We start from the raw sequence: 21,661 nt of genomic DNA, 5'->3' as shown, positions 1-21,661 counted from the left end.
TTCTTTAAGTCCCTGCAGCAGGGAGCCCGCCTCCGCCCCCCCGCCCAGGGGTCAAGGGTCAGGCTCACGGCCGATTCAGCGTTTTGTCGTCCCCCCCCCTCTGGTCCTCGAGGAGAGCTCACCTCGTCCGTGACGAACTCCTTGCTCAGCCCAAAGTCCGTCAGCACCACGTGACCATCACTGTCCAGGAGGATGTTCTCCAGTTTGACGTCTCTGTAAATGATTCCAAGCTGAGGGAGGAGAGTGAGAGAGGGGCTCAGGTCAGTGGGACCAACGGGGGGTGGCACTGTGTCACCTGACAGAAAATCAACAACACAACTGCCCCTTGGCATGGAATCGTACAGCATAGAAGGAGGCCATTCGGCCCATTGTGCCTGTGCCGACTCTTTGAAAGAGCTTTCCAATTACAGCCACTCTTTCCCCATGAGCCCTGCAAATTCTTCCTTTTTCAAGTGTTTATCCAATTCCCTTTTGAAAGTTATTATTGAATCTGCTTCCACCGCCCTTTCAGGCAGCGAATTCCAGATCAGAACAACTCGCTGCGTAAAACAAATTCTCCTCATCTCCCCCCTCTGGCTCTTTTGCCAATTATCTTAAATCTGTGTTATTTTTTTATTCGTTCATGGGATGTGGGCGTCGCTGGCGAGGCCGGGCATTTATTGCCCATCCCTAATTGCCCCTTGAAAGGTGGTGGTGAGCCGCCTTCTTGAACCGCTGCAGTCCGTGTGGTGACGGTTCTCCCACAGTGCTGTTAGGAAGGGAGTTCCAGGATTTTGACCCAGCGACGATGAAGGAACGGCTGATATATTTCCAAGTCGGGATGGTGTGTGACTTGGAGGGGAACGTGCAGGTGGTGTTGTTCCCATGTGCCTGCTGACCTTGTCCTTCTAGGTGGTAGAGGTCGCGGGATTGGGAGATGCTGTCGAAGAAGCCTTGGCGAGTTGCTGCAGTGCATCCTGTGGATGGTACACACTGCAGCCACTGTGCGCCGGTGGTGAAGGGAGTGAATGTTTAGGGTGGTGGATGGGGTGCCAATCAAGCGGGCTGCTTTGTCCTGGATGGTGTCGAGCTTCTCGAGTGTTGTTGGAGCTGCACTCATCCAGGCAAGTGGAGAGTATTCCATCACACTCCTGACTTGTGCCTTGTAGGTGGTGGAAAGGCTTTGGGGAGTCAGGAGGTGAGTCGCTCACCGCAGAATACCCAGCCTCTGACCTGCTCTCGTAGCCACAGTATTTATATGACTGGTCCAGTTAAGTTTCTGGTCAATGGTGACCCCCCAGGATGTTGATGGTGGGGGATTCGGTGATGGTAATGCCGTTGAATGTCAAGGGGAGGTGGTTAGACTCTCTCTTGTTGGAGATGGTCATTGCCTGGCACTTATCTGGCGCGAATGTTACTTGCCACTTATGAGCCCAAGCCTGGATGTTGTCCAGGTCTTGCTGCATGCGGGCTCGGACTGCTTCATTATTTGAGGGGTTGTGGATGGAACTGAACACTGTGCAATATCAGCGAACATCCCCATTTCTGACCTTATGATGGAGGGAAGGTCATTGATGAAGCAGCAGAAGATGGTTGGGCCTAGGACACTGCCCTGAGGAACTCCTGCAGCAATGTCCTTGGGCTGAGATTATTGGCCTCCAATAACCACTACCATCTTCCTTTGTGCTAGGTATGACTCCAGCCACTGGAGAGTTTTCCCCCTGATTCCCACTGACTTCAATTTTACTAGGGCTCCTTGGTGCCACACTCTGTCAAATGCTGCCTTGATGTCAAGGGCAGTCACTCTCACCTCACCTCTGGAATTCAGCTCTTTTGTCCATGTTTGGACCAAGGCTGTAATGAGGTCTGGAGCCGAGTGGTCCTGGTGGAACTCAAACTGAGCACCGGTGAGCAGGTTATTGGTGAGTAAGTGCCGCTTGATAGCACTGTCGACGACACCTTCCATCACTTTGCTGATGATTGAGAGTAGACTGATGGGGCGGTAATTGGCCGGATTGGATTTGTCCTGCTTTTTGTGGACAGGACGTACCTGGGCAATTTCCCACATTGTCGGGTAGATGCCAGTGTTGTAGCTGTACTGGAACAGCTTGGCTAGAGGCGCAGCTAGTTCTGGAGCACAAGTCTTCAGCACTACAGCCGGGATGTTGTCGGGGCCCATAGCCTTTGCTGTATCCAGTGCACTCAGCCGTTTCTTGATATCACGTGGAGTGAATCGAATTGGCTGAAGACTGGCTTCTGTGATGGTGGGGATATCGGGAGGAGGCCGAGATGGATTATCCACTCGACACTTCTGGCTGAAGATGGTTGCAAACGCTTCAGCCTTGTCTTTTGCACTCACGTGCTGGACTCCACCATCATTGAGGATGGGGATGTTTGCAGAGCCTCCTCCTCCCGTTAGTTGTTTAATTGTCCACCACCATTCACGACTGGATGTGGCAGGACTGCAGAGCTTTGATCTGATCCGTTGGTTGTGGAATCGCTTAGCTCTGTCTATAGCATGTTGCTTCCGCTGTTTAGCATGCATGTAGTCCTGAGTTGTAGCTTCACCAGATTGGCACCTCATTTTTAGGTACGCCTGGTGCTGCTCCTGGCATGGTCTTCTACACTCCTCATTGAACCAGGGTTGATCCCCTGGCTTGTTGGTAATGGTAGAGTGAGGAATATGCCGGGCCATGAGGTTACAGATTGTGCTGGAATACAATTCTGCTGCTGCTGATGGCCCACAGTGCCTCGTGGATGCCCAGTTTTGAGCTGCTAGATCTGTTCTGAATCTATCCCATTTAGCACGGTGATAGTGCCACACAACACGTTGGATGGTGTCCTCAGTGTGAAGACGGGACTTCGTCTCCACGAGGACTGTGCGGTGGTCACTCCTACCAATACTGTCATGGACAGATGCATTTGCGACAGGTAGATTGGTGAGGACGAGGTCAAGTAAGTTTTTCCCTCGTGTTGGTTCGCTCACCACCTGCCGCAGGCCCAGTCTGGCAGCTATGTCCTTCAGGACTCGGCCAGCTCGGTCAGTAGTGGTGCTACCGAGCCACTCTTGGTGATGGACATTGAAGTCCCCCACCCAGAGTCCATTCTGTAGCCATGCTACCCTCAGTGCTTCCTCCAAGTGGTGTTCAACATGGAGGAGGACTGATTCATCAGCTGAGGGAGGGCGGTAGGTGGTAATCAGCAGGAGGTTTCCTTGCCCATGTTTGACCTGATGCCATGAGATTTCATGGGGTCCAGAGTCAATGTTGAGGACTCCCAGGGCCACTCCCTCCTGACTGTATATCAAGGTACCGCCACCTCTGGTGGGTCTGTCCTGCCGGTGGGACAGGACATACCCAGGGATGGTGATGGAAGAGTCTGGTGTCCTCTGATTACCGACCCTCCTGCCATTGGAAACAGTTTCTCCTTATTTACTCCATCAAAACCCCTCATGATTTTGAACACCTCGATTAAATCTCCCCTTAACCTTCTCTGCGCTAAGAAGAACAATCCCAGCTTCTCCAGTCTCTCCACAAAAACTGGAGTCCCTCATCCCTGGTACCATTCTGGTAAATCTCCTCTGCACCTTCTCCAAAGCCTTGACATCTTTCCCAAAGTGCGGTGCCCAGAATTGGACACAATACTCAGTGATTTATAGCCGTTTTAGCATAATTTCCTCTCTGCAGTCCAAAATGAGTTAACGTCTGCCTTAAAGATGCAAACAGAGCCCTGTAAATGCTTTTAGTGTTTGCCCTGTAACGTCGGCAGAACTGCTTTCCAGCCTCTTGGTCTAAAGCTGCTAATGAGTGGCACCGCGCCCCCGGCCCCCCCCGCCCAGGGAGGACACGTGCCGATTCGCCATCTCACAAACAGACGCAGGTAGGCTACAATATAGAGGACTTTCACGATTGCTCGGAATGCTGGGATAGCCCTGCCGCCATTGCAGTCTCTCACTCTCCAGTGAAAGAAATGCTGGGTGTGAACAGCAGGAGATCCAGATCCTCAGACAGGGTGGTGGGTGGGCCCCTCTCTGAATGGGGGAGACCGGGGAGCTGGGAGGGGGGGGGGGGGGTCCGCACACGCTCGCATGGCGTTGCACGGCCAAGTAAAGGCCACGATTCGCACGTACCTTGTGCAGGTGCTCCAGGGCCAGGACAATCTCCCCGATGTAGATCCGAACCTCCGCCTCGGTGAAGTGGTCTCTCTGGTAGAGGTGGGTGAATAACTCGCCTCCGCTCACGTAATCTAGGCAACAATCAGAGAAGCAGCATTCAGCTGCATGTAGATACAGAGTAAAGCTCCCTCTACACTGTCCCATCAAACACTCCCAGGGCAGGTACAGGGTTAGATACAGAGTAAAGCTCCCTCTACACTGTCCCATCAAACACTCCCAGGGCAGGTACAGCACGGGTTAGATACAGAGTAAAGCTCCCTCTACACTGTCCCGTCAAACACTCCCAGGGCAGGTACAGCACGGGTTAGATACAGAGTAAAGCTCCCTCTACACTGTCCCATCAAACACTCCCAGGGCAGGTACAGGATTAGATACAGAGTAAAGCTCCCTCTACACTGTCCCGTCAAACACTCCCAGGGCAGGTACAGGATTAGATACAGAGTAAAGCTCCCTCTACACTGTCCCATCAAACACTCCCAGGGCAGGTACAGGGTTAGATACAGAGTAAAGCTCCCTCTACACTGTCCCATCAAACACTCCCAGGGCAGGTACAGCACGGGTTAGATACAGAGTAAAGCTCCCTCTACACTGTCCCGTCAAACACTCCCAGGGCAGGTACAGGGTTAGATACAGAGTAAAGCTCCCTCTACACTGTCCCGTCAAACACTCCCAGGGCAGGTACAGGGTTAGATACAGAGTAAAGCTCCCTCTACACTGTCCCGTCAAACACTCCCAGGGCAGGTACAGGGTTAGATACAGAGTAAAGCTCCCTCTACACTGTCCCGTCAAACACTCCCAGGGCAGGTACAGGGTTAGATACAGAGTAAAGCTCCCTCTACACTGTCCCGTCAAACACTCCCAGGGCAGGTACAGGGTTAGATACAGAGTAAAGCTCCCTCTACACTGTCCCGTCAAACACTCCCAGGGCAGGTACAGGGTTAGATACAGAGTAAAGCTCCCTCTACACCGTCCCGTCAAACACTCCCAGGATCAGATACGAGCTCCTTCCCACCAGGAGTACCTGGATAAGGGCCCGGAACCTGGCTGATCATTCCCCTTCTCGAGGCAAAGTACAGAGACCCACCGCAGCCGAGCTGCAATCAGCCGGCTCAGCACCGTGCAGGGGTCTGAACTGGCAGGAACCCTCCTGATCGTGGAATGGTGCAGCACAGAAAGAGGCCATTCGGCCCATCGTGCCTGTACCGGCTCTTTGAAAGAGTCATGCTACCTCCCCATGATCTGTGTCTCTCAGTACCGGGGAAGGGGAGGAGGGAGGTTTGCTACTGGGCTACCGGGGTGGGGGGATACACGAGGGGGGGTATGACCTGGTTTTGTTACCCGCTGGGGTACCCTGGGGTGGGGCAGGGAGAGGGGCTGGTATCGTGTCGTCAGACCACGTCGCGTCGGAGCGTCCCAGACCCCCCACCCCCACTCCTCCCCCGGAGACCCCGCTCGAGGTCGGGGGGGGGGGAGGGGATTTCTTACCGAGGATGAGGTGGAGCTTGGCATCAGTCTGGAAGGCGTAGTGCAGGGTGACGAGGAACGGGGACTGGCGAATCTGCTCCAGCACCTGGCGCTCTGTCTTCGTGTGCTCAGTCGTCTTGGCTTTCTGGATGATCGAGGCCTTCTTCAGCACCTTCATGGCAAACAGCTTCCCCGTGTCGTGCCCGCTGACCTTACGCACCAGAAAAACCTTCCCGTAGGCTGTTGTGTTGGGGAGAAGGGGAGAAAGAGTCAGCTTCATGGGGGAACCTCCGCCCGATAACATCTCGTCATCGACATACAGCACAGGAGGAGGCCGTTCAGCCCATCCTGCCCATTCTGGCTCTTTGAGAGAGCCCTCCGATCAATCCCGCGCTTTCCCCGTAGCCCTGCACTTCTCTCCCCTTCGAGCGAGCGGATACAGCCTGGAACGCGCTGCCTGACAGGGCGGTGGAAGCAGATTCAATCGCGGCTTTAAAGCAGGAATTGGAGGGAAAAAACCTTGCAGGGCCACGGGGGAATGGGGCTAACTGGATTGCTCTTAGCATGGGTTCAATGGGCCAAATGGCCTCCTCCTGCACCGTAACCGTTCTATGATTCTAAGTATTTATCCAATTACCTTTCGAAAGTTATTATTAGCTTCAGCACAGGCCTGTAACATTCATTTGATTGGGTCACACTAAAGTTCAGATTGCTACAGTACTTTAAAAACAAGAGGGCTGCAGAAACTTGAAGTAAAATTGGACGTGAATTGTGTGCTCAATGAGAAGAGGGGTAGGACACGCTCCCCCTACACTGTCCCGTCAAACACTCCCGGGGCAGGTACAGCACGGGTTAGATACAGAGTAAAGCTCCCTCTACACTGTCCCGTCAAACACTCCCGGGGCAGGTACAGCACGGGTTAGATACAGAGTAAAGCTCCCTCTACACTGTCCCGTCAAACACTCCCGGGGCAGGTACAGCACGGGTTAGATACAGAGTAAAGCTCCCTCTACACTGTCCCGTCAAACACTCCCGGGGCAGGTACAGCACGGGTTAGATACAGAGTAAAGCTCCCTCTGCACTGTCCCATCAAACACTCCCAGGGCAGGTACAGCATGGGTTAGATACAGAGTAAAGCTCCCTCTACACTGTCCCATCAAACACTCCCGGGGCAGGTACAGCACGGGTTAGATACAGAGTAAAGCTCCCTCTACACTGTCCCGTCAAACACTCCCGGGGCAGGTACAGGGTTAGATACAGAGTAAAGCTCCCCCTACACTGTCCCGTCAAACACTCCCGGGGCAGGTACAGCACGGGTTAGATACAGAGTAAAGCTCCCTCTACACTGTCCCGTCAAACACTCCCCGGGCAGGTACAGCACGGGTTAGATACAGAGTAAAGCTCCCTCTACACTGTCCCATCAAACACTCCCAGGGCAGGTACAGCACGGGTTCGATACAGAGTAAAGCTCCCTCTACACTGTCCCATCAAACACTCCCAGGGCAGGTACTGGGTTAGATACAGAGTAAAGCTCCCTCTACACTGTCCCATCAAACACTCCCAGGGCAGGTACAGCACGGGTTCGATACAGAGTAAAGCTCCCTCTACACTGTCCCGTCAAATACTCCCAGGGCAGGTACAGGGTTAGATACAGAGTAAAGCTCCCTCTACACTGTCCCATCAAACACTCCCAGGGCAGGTACAGGGTTAGATACAGAGTAAAGCTCCCTCTACACTGTCCCGTCAAACACTCCCAGGGCAGGTACAGGGTTAGATACAGAGTAAAGCTCCCTCTACACTGTCCCATCAAACACTCCCAGGGCAGGTACAGCACGGGTTCGATACAGAGTAAAGCTCCCTCTACACTGTCCCATCAAACACTCCCAGGGCAGGTACAGCACGGGTTCGATACAGAGTAAAGCTCCCTCTACACTGTCCCGTCAAATACTCCCAGGGCAGGTACAGCACGGGTTAGATACAGAGTAAAGCTCCCTCTACACTGTCCCGTCAAACACTCCCAGGGCAGGTACAGGGTTAGATACAGAGTAAAGCTCCCCCTACACTGTCCCGTCAAATACTCCCAGGGCAGGTACAGCACGGGTTCGATACAGAGTAAAGCTCCCTCTACACTGTCCCGTCAAACACTCCCAGGGCAGGTACAGGGTTAGATACAGAGTAAAGCTCCCTCTACACTGTCCCGTCAAACACTCCCAGGGCAGGTACAGGGTTAGATACAGAGTAAAGCTCCCTGTACACTGTCCCATCAAACACTCCCAGGGCAGGTACAGGGTTAGATACAGAGTAAAGCTCCCTCTACACTGTCCCATCAAACACTCCCAGGGCAGGTACAGCACGGGTTTGATACAGAGTAAAGCTCCCTCTACACTGTCCTGTCAAACACTCCCAGGGCAGGTACAGGGTTAGATACAGAGTAAAGCTCCCTCTACACTGTCCCATCAAACACTCCCAGGGCAGGTACAGGGTTCGATACAGAGTAAAGCTCCCTCTACACTGTCCGATCAAACACTCCCAGGGCAGGTACAGGGTTAGATACAGAGTAAAGCTCCCTCTGCACTGTCCCGTCAAACACTCCCAGGGCAGGTACAGGGTTAGATACAGAGTAAAGCTCCCTCTACACTGTCCCATCAAACACTCCCGGGGCAGGTACAGGGTTAGATACAGAGTAAAGCTCCCTCTACACTGTCCCATCAAACACTCCCAGGGCAGGTGCAGCACGGGTTCATAATTAACCCATCAGTTTGAGGCAGACAGTCCCACTCAGTTCAGTGAAGATGGAGCAGAGACTAAATACCATTAACACAATCAGGCTTTCAATTTAATAAAGCTGTTCCTTTAGCATTCAACCTCGGATTAAAAATAATCAGAGGGTTGTGAATCTTTGGAATTCTCTACCCCAGAGGGCTGTGGATGCTCAGTCGTTGAGTATATTCAAGACTGAGATCGATAGATTTTTAGACTCTAGGGGAATCAAGGGATATGGGGATCGGGTGGGAAAGTGGAGTTGAGGTCAAAGATCAGCCATGATCTGATTGAATGGCAGAGCAGGTTCGAGGGGCCGAATGGCCGACTCCTGCTTCTATTTCTTCTGTTCTTAACCCCTGAAATGGCACAGGACAGGAACTCAGTGCAGGAGACATCCCAGCTATGTGTGTCTGAGTACAGCTCCTGGAACAAAGGTACATGGAGAAATTTCTCTCCATTTGCCTGAGAGGGGAGTCGCTGTCTGAAGTGTAAACTGACAGAACAGACTGTGACCAATGCTAGTTTGCTGTTTCTCTCAGTCGGGACCTTACCTCCTGTTCCAAGCACCTTGAGTAGTTCGAAGTTCTCCATCCCCACTTTCTCCGTGTGTCCTGTCAAGTTCGCTGCGGAGGGGATAAAATAGACACGAGTGAGAGAGCTGAGGCCCAGGCGCACACACCTATGGGGTTTTGCTATTATCACAGAGTGACATAGAATTTATTTCCAGTATTCTGGAGAGAGATCGCAGGACAGCACACATTGCTCGGGGAGGCGACCCGCATTTGAGGAAAATGGATTTGTTTGAGAAATTTACAGACACACCATTCACAAAAAACAGGGCAGGTGAAAACGGCTCCGTGTTCCTTATAAGGAGGGGTGACAATTGTAAACAATTTTACAACACCAAGTTATAGTCCAGCAATTTTATTTTAAATTCACAAGCTTTCGGAGATTTTCTCCTTCCTCAGGCAAATGTTTCAAGATCCAGCCTGTAACTCACTCCCGGGTATCTGTTATTCTATATATAAACCCCCCTGAACCCCTCGATTAGATTCCAGTCTGTAACTCACTCCCGGGTATCTGTTATTCTATATATAAACCCCCCTGAACCCCTTGATTAGATTCCAGTCTGTAACTCACTCCCGGGTATCTGTTATTCTATATATAAACCCCCCGAACCCCTCGATTAGATTCCAGCCTGTAACTCACTCCCGGGTATCTGTTATTCTATATATAAACCCCCCTGAACCTCTCGATTAGATTCCAGCCTGTAACTCACTCCCGGGTATCTGTTATTCTATATATAAACCCCCCGAACCCCTCGATTAGATTCCAGTCTGTAACTCACTCCCGGGTATCTGTTATTCTATATATAAACCCCCCGAACCCCTCGATTAGATTCCAGTCTGTAACTCACTCCTGGGTATCTGTTATTCTATATATAAACCCCCCTGAACCCCTCGATTAGATTCCAGTCTGTAACTCACTCCCGGGTATCTGTTATTCTATATATAAACCCCCCCCCCCGAACCCCTCGATTAGATTCCAGTCTGTAACTCACTCCCGGGTATCTGTTATTCTATATATAAACCCCCCGAACCCCTCGATTAGATTCCAGTCTGTAACTCACTCCCGGGTATCTGTTATTCTATATATAAACCCCCCGAACCCCTCGATTAGATTCCAGTCTGTAACTCACTCCCAGGTATCTGTTATTCTATATATAAACCCCCCGAACCCCTCGATTAGATTCCAGCCTGTAACTCACTCCCGGGTATCTGTTATTCTATATATAAACCCCCCGAACCCCTCGATTAGATTCCAGCCTGTAACTCACTCCCGGGTATCTGTTATTCTATATATAAACCCCCCGAACCCCTCGATTAGATTCCAGTCTGTAACTCACTCCCGGGTATCTGTTATTCTATATATAAACCCCCCCCGAACCCCTCGATTAGATTCGAGTCTGTAACTCACTCCCGGGTATCTGTTATTCTATATATAAACCCCCCCCGAACCCCTCGATTAGATTCCAGTCTGTAACTCACTCCCGGGTATCTGTTATTCTATATATAAACCCCCCCCGAACCCCTCGATTAGATTCGAGTCTGTAACTCACTCCCAGGTATCTGTTATTCTATATATAAACCCCCCCCGAACCCCTTGATTAGATTCCAGTCTGTAACTCACTCCCAGGTATCTGTTATTCTATATATAAACCCCCCGAACCCCTCGATTAGATTCCAGCCTGTAACTCACTCCCGGGTATCTGTTATTCTATATATAAACCCCCCGAACCCCTCGATTAGATTCCAGCCTGTAACTCACTCCCGGGTATCTGTTATTCTATATATAAACCCCCCGAACCCCTCGATTAGATTCCAGCCTGTAACTCACTCCCAGGTATCTGTTATTCTATATATAAACCCCTCGATTAGATTCCAGCCTGTAACTCACTCCCAGGTATCTGTTATTCTATATATAAACCCCCCGAACCCCTCGATTAGATTCCAGCCTGTAACTCACTCCCGGGTATCTGTTATTCTATATATAAACCCCCCGAACCCTTCGATTAGATTCCAGCCTGTAACTCACTCCCGGGTATCTGTTATTCTATATATTAACCCCCCGAACCCCTCGATTAGATTCCAGCCTGTAACTCACTCCCGGGTATCTGTTATTCTATATATTAACCCCCCGAACCCCTCGATTAGATTCCAGCCTGTAACTCACTCCCGGGTATCTGTTATTCTATATATAAACCCCCCGAACCCCTCGATTAGATTCCAGCCTGTAACTCACTCCCGGGTATCTGTTATTCTATATATAAACCCCCCGAACCCCTCGATTAGATTCCAGCCTGTAACTCACTCCCAGGTATCTGTTATTCTATATATAAACCCCTCGATTAGATTCCAGCCTGTAACTCACTCCCAGGTATCTGTTATTCTATATATAAACCCCCCGAACCCCTCGATTAGATTCCAGCCTGTAACTCACTCCCGGGTATCTGTTATTCTATATATAAACCCCCCGAACCCTTCGATTAGATTCCAGCCTGTAACTCACTCCCGGGTATCTGTTATTCTATATATTAACCCCCCGAACCCCTCGATTAGATTCCAGCCTGTAACTCACTCCCGGGTATCTGTTATTCTATATATTAACCCCCCGAACCCCTCGATTAGATTCCAGCCTGTAACTCACTCCCGGGTATCTGTTATTCTATATATAAACCCCCCGAACCCCTCGATTAGATTCCAGCCTGTAACTCACTCCCGGGTATCTGTTATTCTATATATAAACCCCCCGAACCCCTCGATTAGATTCCAGCCTGTAACTCACTCCCGGGTATCTGTTATTCTATATATAAACCCCCCGAACCCCTCGATTAGATTCCAGTCTGTAACTCACTCCCGGGTATCTGTTATTCTATATATAAACCCCCCGAACCCCTCGATTAGATTCCAGTCTGTAACTCACTCCCAGGTATCTGTTATTCTATATATAAACCCCCCTGAACCCCTCGATTAGATTCCAGTCTGTAACTCACTCCCGGGTATCTGTTATTCTATATATAAACCCCCCTGAACCCCTCGATTAGATTCCAGTCTGTAACTCACTCCCGGGTATCTGTTATTCTATATATAAACTCCCCTGAACCCCTCGATTAGATTCCAGCCTGTAACTCACTCCCGGGTATCTGTTATTCTATATATAAACCCCCCGAACCCCTCGATTAGATTCCAGCCTGTAACTCACTCCCGGGTATCTGTTATTCTATATATAAACCCCCCTGAACCCCTCGATTAGATTCCAGTCTGTAACTCACTCCCGGGTATCTGTTATTCAGTGTGAGGGGCTTCGATGGGCCAGTTTGATAGTAGAGGGGCTTTCAATAAACAACTCACCCCATAGATATTTTTCCCTCCAAACGATTTGTCCGTGTTTTGGAGCGGGATTAATTTGTGTGGCAAATCTCGGGCTCTGTGTATACTGCCTCGAGCACCTTTGAAATCTCTGGAGTATAATTACTCTTCTGTTTTGAAATGCCAGAGAAGCAATGGGAGGGCTGCCAGGGCCGAGCTTTATTTATGTAAGTGGAGGGGCCCAGCTGTTGATCAGATCAAATTGACAACATGCCAGAATTGTCCTGGAGTCGCCATTAATTAAAGGTTCATCTGTGGGACTCTGCTTCCAGCAACTTTGGGGGGACATCATTCGGGCATAAAAAATGGTCTCGGCCCCCCCTCTCCGCTGCCGGGCCCCCCCCACCCCCCCCTCCGCCGCTGGGGCCCCCGCCCGGCCCCCACCCCCTCCGCCGTCGGGCCTATTGTCTGGGGGAGGCAGAAAGCACGCATGGGAGGGATGGGGAGAGACAGTATACGCACACAAGGGATGGGAGAACAGAGAGAGGGCACGTATCTAAGGGAGGTTGGAGATCGAGGGATGATAGAGAGAGCAGGCTAGTGTGTGAGGGATGGGGAAAGAGAGAGAGAGAGAGAGGAGGAACGAGCGGGGGCTGGGGAGGGAGAGAGAGAGAGAGAGGGGGAACGAGCGGGGGCTGGGGAGGGAGAGAGAGAGAGAGGGGGAACGAGCGGGGGCCGGGGAGGGAGAGAGAGAGGGGGAACGAGCGGGGGCCGGGGAGGGAGAGAGGGAGAGGGGGAAAGAGAAAGGGAACGAACGGGGGCTGGGGAGGGAGAGAGAGAGAGAGAGAGAGGGAACGAGCGGGGGCCGGGGAGTGAGAGAGAGAGGGGGAACGAGTGGGGGGTGGGGAGGGAGAGAGAGAGAGAGGGAGAGGGGGAAAGAGAAAGGGAATGAACGGGGGCTGGGGAGTGAGAGAGAGAGAGAGAGAGAGGGAACGAGAGGGGGGCGGGGAGGGAGAGAGAGAGAGAGGGAACGAGCGGGGGCCGGGGAGGGAGAGAGAGAGAGAGAGGGAACGAGCGGGGGCCGGGGAGGGAGAGAGAGAGAGAGAGGGAACGAGCGGGGGCCGGGGAGGGAGAGAGAGAGAGAGAGAGGGAACGAGAGGGGGGCGGGGAGGGAGAGAGAGAGAGAGGGAACGAGCGGGGGCCGGGGAGGGAGAGAGAGAGAGAGAGGGAACGAGCGGGGGCCGGGGAGGGAGAGAGAGAGAGAGAGAGAACGAGCGGGGGCCGGGAAGGGAGAGAGAGAGAGAGGGAACGAGTGGGGGCCAGGGAGGGAGAGAGAGAGAGAGGGAACGAGCAGGGGCCGGGAAGGGAGGGAGAGAGAGAGGGAACGAGCGGGGGCCGGGGAGGGAGAGAGAGAGAGAGAGGGAACGAGCGGGGGCCGGGAAGGGAGAGAGAGAGAGAGGGAACGAGTGGGGGCCGGGGAGGGAGAGAGAGAGAGAGGGAACGAGCAGGGGCCGGGAAGGGAGGGAGAGAGAGAGAGAGAGAGAACAAGCGGGTTCCGGGGTTAGGAGAGAGAGGGGGGAAATGATCAGGGGCCGGGGTGGGAGAGAGAGAGGGGCAACGAGCGGGGGCCAGGGTGGGGGGGAAAGAGAGAGAGAGAGAGAGAGCCAGAACGAGAGGGGCCCGGGGTCAGGGGAGAGAGAGATGGGGCCGGAACGAGAGAGGGGGAGAGAGGGGGCCGGGGGTGAGGGGGGGTGGAGAAAGAGAGGGGGGGAACGAGAGGGGGCTGGGGAAGAAAGCGAGGGATTCTGTGAGCCCTCCGTCTCGAATGTCACAGCAATTTCCGTGTAACCTGATCACCCTGGTCAGGTTGCCTCAGCTGAGGATAAGGACAATTGACCTCAGCACCCCTGAGAGTGAAGGTCCCACTCCTGACTGCTCTCCAGCACCACCTGCTGGACAATGACCGAGTGGACAGTGGGCAAGAACAAGATCAGGCTCAGCCGTGATGCCCGCCACAGTCAAATAGCCGATTGCCCCTTTACTGGAGGTCTGCCAGTGGCCACTAAGAGGCATGGCCTCCAGGACAGGAAGGGGAGAAAATTCGAATGATGGATGAGGGATTTGATGAGGGACGATGGGTGGAGCTCCTCATTCACTTCCTGTGTCCCTCCTGAAGAGTGGGTGTCCGGGGTTAGTCACCGTCAGCGGGAGGGGCCCCAGCAGACAAGCCCAGGCCCGAGACTGCAGCTGCTGATTTCACTCATTACCCAACTCCGACCCACCTAGTTTCACACAAAGACGGCATGACTCATAACAAGCGACTCACAGCTCACCTGATAATCCCACAAATATAGTCCAAATACTCCAGGGAACACAGATAGACATGGAGGGGATCAGAGAGACATTGAGGGTACGCAGAGGGAATAGAGAGAGAGACATTGAGGGTACGCAGAGGGAATAGAGAGAGAGACATTGAGGGTACGCAGAGGGAATAGAGAGACATTGAGGGTACGCAGAGGGAATAGAGAGAGAGACATTGAGGGTACGCAGAGGGAATAGAGAGAGAGACATTGAGGGTACGCAGAGGGAATAGAGAGAGAGACATTGAGGGTACACAGAGGGAATACAGAGAGAGACATTGAGGGTACACAGAGGGAATAGAGAGAGAGAGACATTGAGGGTACGCAGAGGGAATAGAGAGAGAGACATTGAGGGTACGCAGAGGGAATAGACAGAGAGACATTGAGGGTACGCAGAGGGAACAGACAGAGAGACATTGAGGGTACGCAGAGAGAGACATTGAGGGTACGCAGAGGGAATAGACAGAGAGACATTGAGGGTACGCAGAGGGAATAGAGAGAGAGACATTGAGGGTACGCAGAGGGAATAGAGAGAGAGACATTGAGGGTACGCAGAGGGAACAGACAGAGAGACATTGAGGGTACGCAGAGGGAATACAGAGAGAGACATTGAGGGTACGCAGAGGGAATAGACAGAGAGACATTGAGGGTACGCAGAGGGAATAGAGAGAGAGAGACATTGAGGGTACGCAGAGGGAATAGAGAGAGAGACATTGAGGGTACGCAGAGGGAATAGAGAGGGAGACATTGAGGGTACGCAGAGGGAATAGAGAGAGAGACATTGAGGGTACACAGAGGGAATAGAGAGAGAGAGACATTGAGGGTACGCAGAGAGAATAGAGAGAGACATTGAGGGTACGCAGAGGGAATAGAGAGAGAGACATTGAGGGTACGCAGAGAGAATAGAGAGAGAGAGACATTGAGGGTACGCAGAGGGAATAGAGAGAGACATTTAGGGTACGCAGAGGGAATAGAGAGAGAGACATTGAGGGTACGCAGAGGGAATAGAGAGGGAGACATTGAGGGTACGCAGAGGGAATAGAGAGAGAGACATTGAGGGTACGCAGAGGGAATAGAGAGAGAGACATTGAGGGTACGCAGAGGGAATAGAGAGAGAGACATTGAGGGTACACAGAGGGAATAGAGAGGGAGACATTGAGGGTACGCAGAGGGAATAGAGAGAGAGACATTGAGGGTACGCAGAGGGAATAGAGAGAGACATTGAGGGTACGCAGAGGGAATAGAGAGAGAGACGTTGAGGGTATGCAGAGGGAATAGAGAGAGACATTGAGGGTACGCAGAGAGAATAGAGAGAGAGACATTGAGGGTACGCAGAGGGAATAGAGAGAGAGACATTGAGGGTACGCAGAGAGAATAGAGAGAGACATTGAGGGTACACAGAGGGAATAGAGAGGGAGACATTGAGGGTACGCAGAGGGAATAGAGAGAGAGACATTGAGGGTACACAGAGGGAATAGAGAGAGAGACATTGAGGGTACGCAGAGAGAATAGAGAGAGACATTGAGGGTACACAGAGGGAATAGAGAGGGAGACATTGAGGGTACGCAGAGAGAATAGAGAGAGACATTGAGGGTACACAGAGGGAATAGAGAGAGAGACATTGAGGGTACACAGAGGGAATAGAGAGAGACATTGAGGGTACACAGAGGGACTAGAGAGAGAGACATTGAGGGTACGCAGAGGGAACAGAGAGAGAGAGACATTGAGGGTACGCAGAGGGAACAGAGAGAGAGAGAGACATTAAGGGTACACAGAGGGACTAGAGAGAGAGACATTGAGGGTACGCAGAGGGAACAGAGAGAGAGAGAGACATTAAGGGTACACAGAGGGAATAGAGAGAGAGACATTGAGGGTACACAGAGGGAATAGAGAGAGAGACATTGAGGGTACGCAGAGGGAATAGAGAGAGAGAGAGACATTGAGGGTACACAGAGGGAATAGAGAGAGACATTGAGGGTACGCAGAGGGAATAGAGAGAGAGAGAGACATTGAGGGTACGCAGAGGGAATAGAGAGACATTGAGGATACGCAGAGGGAATAGAGAGAGAGAGACATTGAGGGTACGCAGAGGGAATAGAGAGGGAGACATTGAGGGTACGCAGAGGGAATAGAGAGAGAGACATTGAGGGTACGCAGAGGGAATAGAGAGAGAGAGACATTGAGGGTACGCAGAGGGAATAGAGAGACATTGAGGGTACGCAGAGGGAATAGAGAGGGAGACATTGAGGGTACACAGAGGGAATAGAGAGAGAGACATTGAGGGTACACAGAGGGAATAGAGAGAGAGAGACATCGAGGGTATGCAGAGGGAAGAGAGAGACATTGAGGGTACGCAGAGGGAATAGAGAGAGACGTTGAGGGTACGCAGAGGGAATAGAGAGAGAGAGAGACATTGAGGGTACGCAGAGGGAATAGAGAGACATTGAGGGTACGCAGAGGGAATAGAGAGGGAGACATTGAGGGTACACAGAGGGAATAGAGAGAGAGACATTGAGGGTACACAGAGGGAATAGAGAGAGAGAGACATCGAGGGTATGCAGAGGGAAGAGAGAGACATTGAGGGTACGCAGAGGGAATAGAGAGAGACGTTGAGGGTACGCAGAGGGAATAGAGAGAGAGAGACATTGAGGGTACGCAGAGGGAATAGAGAGACATTGAGGGTACGCAGAGGGAATAGAGAGACATTGAGGGTACGCAGAGGGAATAGAGAGACATTGAGGGTACGCAGAGGGAATAGAGAGACATTGAGGGTATGCAGAGGGAATAGAGAGAGAGAGAGACATTGAGGGTACGCAGAGGGAATAGAGAGAGAGAGACATCGAGGGTACGCAGAGGGAATAGAGAGACATTGAGGGCACGCAGAGGGAATAGAGAGAGACGTTGAGGGTACGCAGAGGGAATAGAGAGAGAGAGAGACATTGAGGGTACGCAGAGGGAATAGAGAGACATTGAGGGCACGCAGAGGGAATAGAGAGACATAGACACTCGAGGCTGAGACTCCCAGTTCAGCACTGTCGGAGGTGCCGTCTTTCGGATGAGACGTTAAACCGAGGGCCCCGTCTGCCCCTCTCAGGTGGATGTAAAAGATCCCACGGCCATTATAGGAAGAAGAGCAGGGGGGAGTTCTCCCCGGTGTCCTGGGGCCAATATTTATCCCTCAACCAACATCACAAAAAAAAATGATCTGCTCATTATCACATTGCTGTTTGTGGGATCTTTTACATCCACGGCTGCTGCGTTTCCTACATCACAACAGTGACTACACTTCAAAAAGTATTTCATTGGCTGTAAAGCTCTTTGGGACGTCCCGAGGTGGTGAAGGGTGCAGTGTAATTGGGAGTACGCAGAACCGTACCGGCCAATGAGAGCAGCTAACCCGGCACAACCTGCTTTGATTGGCTCAGAGACCGTCTCCGACTCCCATTCAGCCGAGATGGAGAACTGCGGCACCCGAGGGTGGGGCCTCACTGTGCTGCCCGAGAGCGACAGGGTGGGGCTGGAGCCGAGTGGGAGGGAGGTCCGAACTCTCCCCTGGCACTGCGCCCAGCTGGCCGGACCCTGAACTGCATCCGTCAGTGCCAACCAGGGACCAGGCAGGTGAGCCAAACCGGTCGGCCCAGCTGGGCGTTCCCATTGGTGGCTCAGTTGCCGGGCGCATCGTGAGCCAATCAAAGCAGCTTCGATCTCAGGTCACCTGAGAGAGGGGCAGACGGGGGCCTGGGTTTAACGTCTCATCCCGAAAGACGGCACCTCCGACAGTGCGGCACTCCCTGGGAGTGTCGACCTGGATTATGTGCTCGAGTCGCCGGGGTGCTCAGTGGGTTCACACGGGACGGATTACTGGAGGACTCCCAGCACTTGTGGAGCCAAAAGCCAATCAGAGGGAGGGGAATTCCCCTCGCTCAGTGACTCGGTATCAGTCACATGATCAAAAGGCTTTCCCCAACATTGCTCGATGTGTGACTAGTGAGCACCTGGTGATCACCATGCACAAGCAGACTCATCCCCTGCACCCCCCCCAAACACAACTCATCGGTTCAGCACTGACTGATGATCTACTTTTCTCAATTGGCCATTGCAGGATCACCCCCCTATTGGGCTTTGCTGGTTACTGGCCCTGGACACTCAACGAGATGCCCAGAATCGAGTCCCAGTCTCGGCTGCCAACTATTCCTCCTCCTCCTCCCTCCTCCCATCACTGAACCACCAGATATTAAGCTGGCTGATGGGACTCTTTTCCTCGTTTCTCTCTTGCAGGGATGCAGTTCCACAATCGCCAGGCAGCTTCCGATATCTCCCTACGGTGTGAATCCAGAGAGCGGGCAGGATCCGAGCTAAATTATCTGGCTCTGCCCCCACCCCCCCAGTGCCCAGGAATATAGTCTGGCCGGTGTCTTGGGGGCACCAGAGGGCCGATCTCAACAGAGCGGATTCCTGCCAGTGGCGGGCACTGAAGGAGCGGGAGAGTGGGGGGAAAAAAAGAGTTGGAGGGGTTCACTGACAGACACAGGGCAGCACCCTCCAGCTTCACTCTGCTAACCATGGCTCAGTGGGTAGCACACTCACCTGTGAGTCAGAAGGTCGTGGGTTTGAGCCCCACTCCAGAGACTTGAGCACAAAATCCAGGCAGCCCCTCCAAGTCCCAACTTGGACACATATTGGCAGCTCCTTCATCGTCAAATCCTGGAACTCACTGCACTGTGGGAAAACCTTCACCACACGGACTGCAGCGGTTCAAGGATGCTTTGGGACATCCTGAGGCGCTATATAAACGCAAGTTCAAATCCCACCAGGGCTAACAGCGGGGGAAAAAGCTGCTGGATTGTCTGAAAATCCCAGCTCAAGGGAAGGGAATCTGCCTGATCAAGTTAGTCTCCAGCCCTACACTCGAAAGTCGGGCAATAAATAGGACCTCATCAAAATCCCAAGAGCATAAAGCAAGAGAGATAAACATTGGAAAAATAGGGCATCCCCTAAGTGAGCAATAACACCATCTGGTGTAGCACTGAGCCGTAGCAGATGAGGAAAGTCCCTGGTTGATTCCAGTCCTGTACGGAACTGACTGATCTCAACCCAGGGCAGCAGGGGGTGAGGGTGAACTACATGTTAATCTCAGTCCCCCTCGGCTGCCCAATGACCTCTCCCATCGCCGCTACACACTGGGAAAATGCATATTTAGATAGGCGAATAGGAAAGGAGCTCAGTGGTGACGCCCTCCACAGTCGAGCAGCCCAGTTGATCAAGATGGGGATGCATCTTCACGTCACCACGGGGCCCCCACCTTCAGGAGAGGAGGAGGAGGTGAACATTACAATAATTTTTAAATCTTTTTGCAAATCAAACTCACCATTTTTCAATTCGTGTTTCACGGTACAACTCTCCTCCTCCAAGCTGTCGTCCATCGCTTCTGGTTTTTATTAAAAAGAATTAAAAAGTGAAATGTTCAGGATGGGTGGATAATCTGGGTTGTGATCTCAGCCGACCAATGGCAGATATATTGCAATGGAGACAGAATCCTTTGAAAACATATCAAGGGGGGCTGAGAAAAGGGGCGGGCACGACGTGGTCGATCACTTGTCAATTTCAGATCCAAGGTTGACGATCCCTGGTCAATTTCATGCACAATCCCCTCGATTCTTGAGTCAATTTCGAGCTGAGTGTTGCAGATTCCTTGTCGGATACAATGGTGCCAATTCCTGGTCAATTTCAGACACAATGTTGCCAATTCCTGGTCGATTTCAGATACAATGTCGCAGATCCCCTGTCAATGTTGCAAATTCTTCCCTTGTCAATTTCGGATACAATGTCGCAGATTCCCGTGTCAATTTCGGATACAATGTTGCAGATTCCCTGTCAATTTCAGATACAATGTTGCAGATCCCCTGTCAATCTCAGATACAATGTTGCAAACCCCCCCGCCGCACTCTAACAATTTCAGACACAATGTTACAAATTCCTCGTCAATTGCAGCTACAATGTTTCACAGATCCTCCTCCCTTGTCGCTTTTTTTTGGTCAAAGATACAATTGTTTCCTTATCAATTTCGGATACAAATATTGCCACTTTTTTGCGGTCAGTTTCATTCGCTTCGAAGGCGGAGGCTTTTTTAAAAAATCCCCCCACAAGGCAGACACTCAAACTCGGGGGTCCAGCCTGGGGTTTACATGGTCGTTGCTTCCCCCACCGCCGGGATCCCTCTCTCCCCCTCTCCCCCTCCTCCTTTCTCTGGGACACTCACTTTTGGAGCCCGGTTATTTCTTTTCTGCTGACAACCATTGATGGGGGGGATATTTTCCGCCCACCCCTCCGGGTGTTTATTTTTCTCTCTATCTGGATCCAATCGATCGGTTTTCGGTTGTGCTTTTTTTTTTTGGCGGCTTCTTCCGGGAAATGTCCAGGGCTCGGATTACACAGTCGGTCAAAAATGCGAAGCTCCTTAACCAGAAATGTATCAGAGCTCTACGGAGGCCGCAAGAGCTCAGGGCCTGGTAACTAACACATTCTCTGCAATTTCCCTCTTCAGATCACTAGGGGTAGGTGGAAAGGTGAACTATATTATAACCAGGTCACTAGGGGTAGGTGGAAAGGTGAACTATATTATAACCAGGTCACTAGGGGTAGGTGGAAAGGTGAACTATATTATAACCAGGTCACTAGGGGTAGGTGGAAAGGTGAACTATATTATAACCAGGTCACTCGGGGTAGGTGGAAAGGTGAATTATATTATAACCAGGTCACTAGGGGTAGGTGGAAAGGTGAACTATATTATAACCAGGTCACTAGGGGTAGGTGGAAAGGTGAACTATATTATAACCAGGTCACTCGGGGTAGGTGGAAAGGTGAATTATATTATAACCAGGTCACTAGGGGTAGGTGGAAAGGTGAACTATATTATAACCAGGTCACTAGGGGTAGGTGGAAAGGTGAATTATATTATAACCAGGTCACTAGGGGTAGGTGGAAAGGTGAACTATATTATAACCAGGTCACTAGGGGTAGGTGGAAAGGTGAACTATATTATAACCAGGTCA

General features: G+C 51.8%; 1 protein-coding gene across 3 annotated transcripts in view; it reads right to left on the bottom strand.

Moving 5' to 3' along the window:
- Positions 1-21,076, bottom strand: part of LOC137306438 (ribosomal protein S6 kinase alpha-5-like) — a 25,576-nt gene extending 4,500 nt beyond the window's left edge. The window contains exons 1-6 of one of the 3 annotated variants that reach the window (XM_067975645.1): positions 20,869-21,076; positions 19,978-20,480; positions 8,932-9,003; positions 5,639-5,857; positions 4,109-4,224; positions 123-230 (exon numbers count right to left, since the gene is read on the bottom strand). In XM_067975645.1, the coding sequence (XP_067831746.1) occupies positions 123-230; positions 4,109-4,224; positions 5,639-5,857; positions 8,932-9,003; positions 19,978-20,032 (570 nt within the window). In that variant the 5' untranslated portion in view covers positions 20,033-20,480; positions 20,869-21,076. Of the gene's footprint in view, positions 1-122; positions 231-4,108; positions 4,225-5,638; positions 5,858-8,931; positions 9,004-12,291; positions 12,377-19,977 lie in introns of those variants that run through there. The other 2 variants (XM_067975644.1, XM_067975646.1) reach the window with 2 other exon arrangements.
- Between the last annotated feature and the right edge of the window lie 585 nt (positions 21,077-21,661).

This window comes from Heptranchias perlo, chromosome 43 (genome assembly GCF_035084215.1).
Source record: "Heptranchias perlo isolate sHepPer1 chromosome 43, sHepPer1.hap1, whole genome shotgun sequence".
NCBI classification, from domain to species: Eukaryota; Metazoa; Chordata; class Chondrichthyes; order Hexanchiformes; family Hexanchidae; genus Heptranchias; species Heptranchias perlo.
Note: the sequence above shows the minus strand (reverse complement) of the source record. Positions and strands in the feature narration are given on the sequence as shown.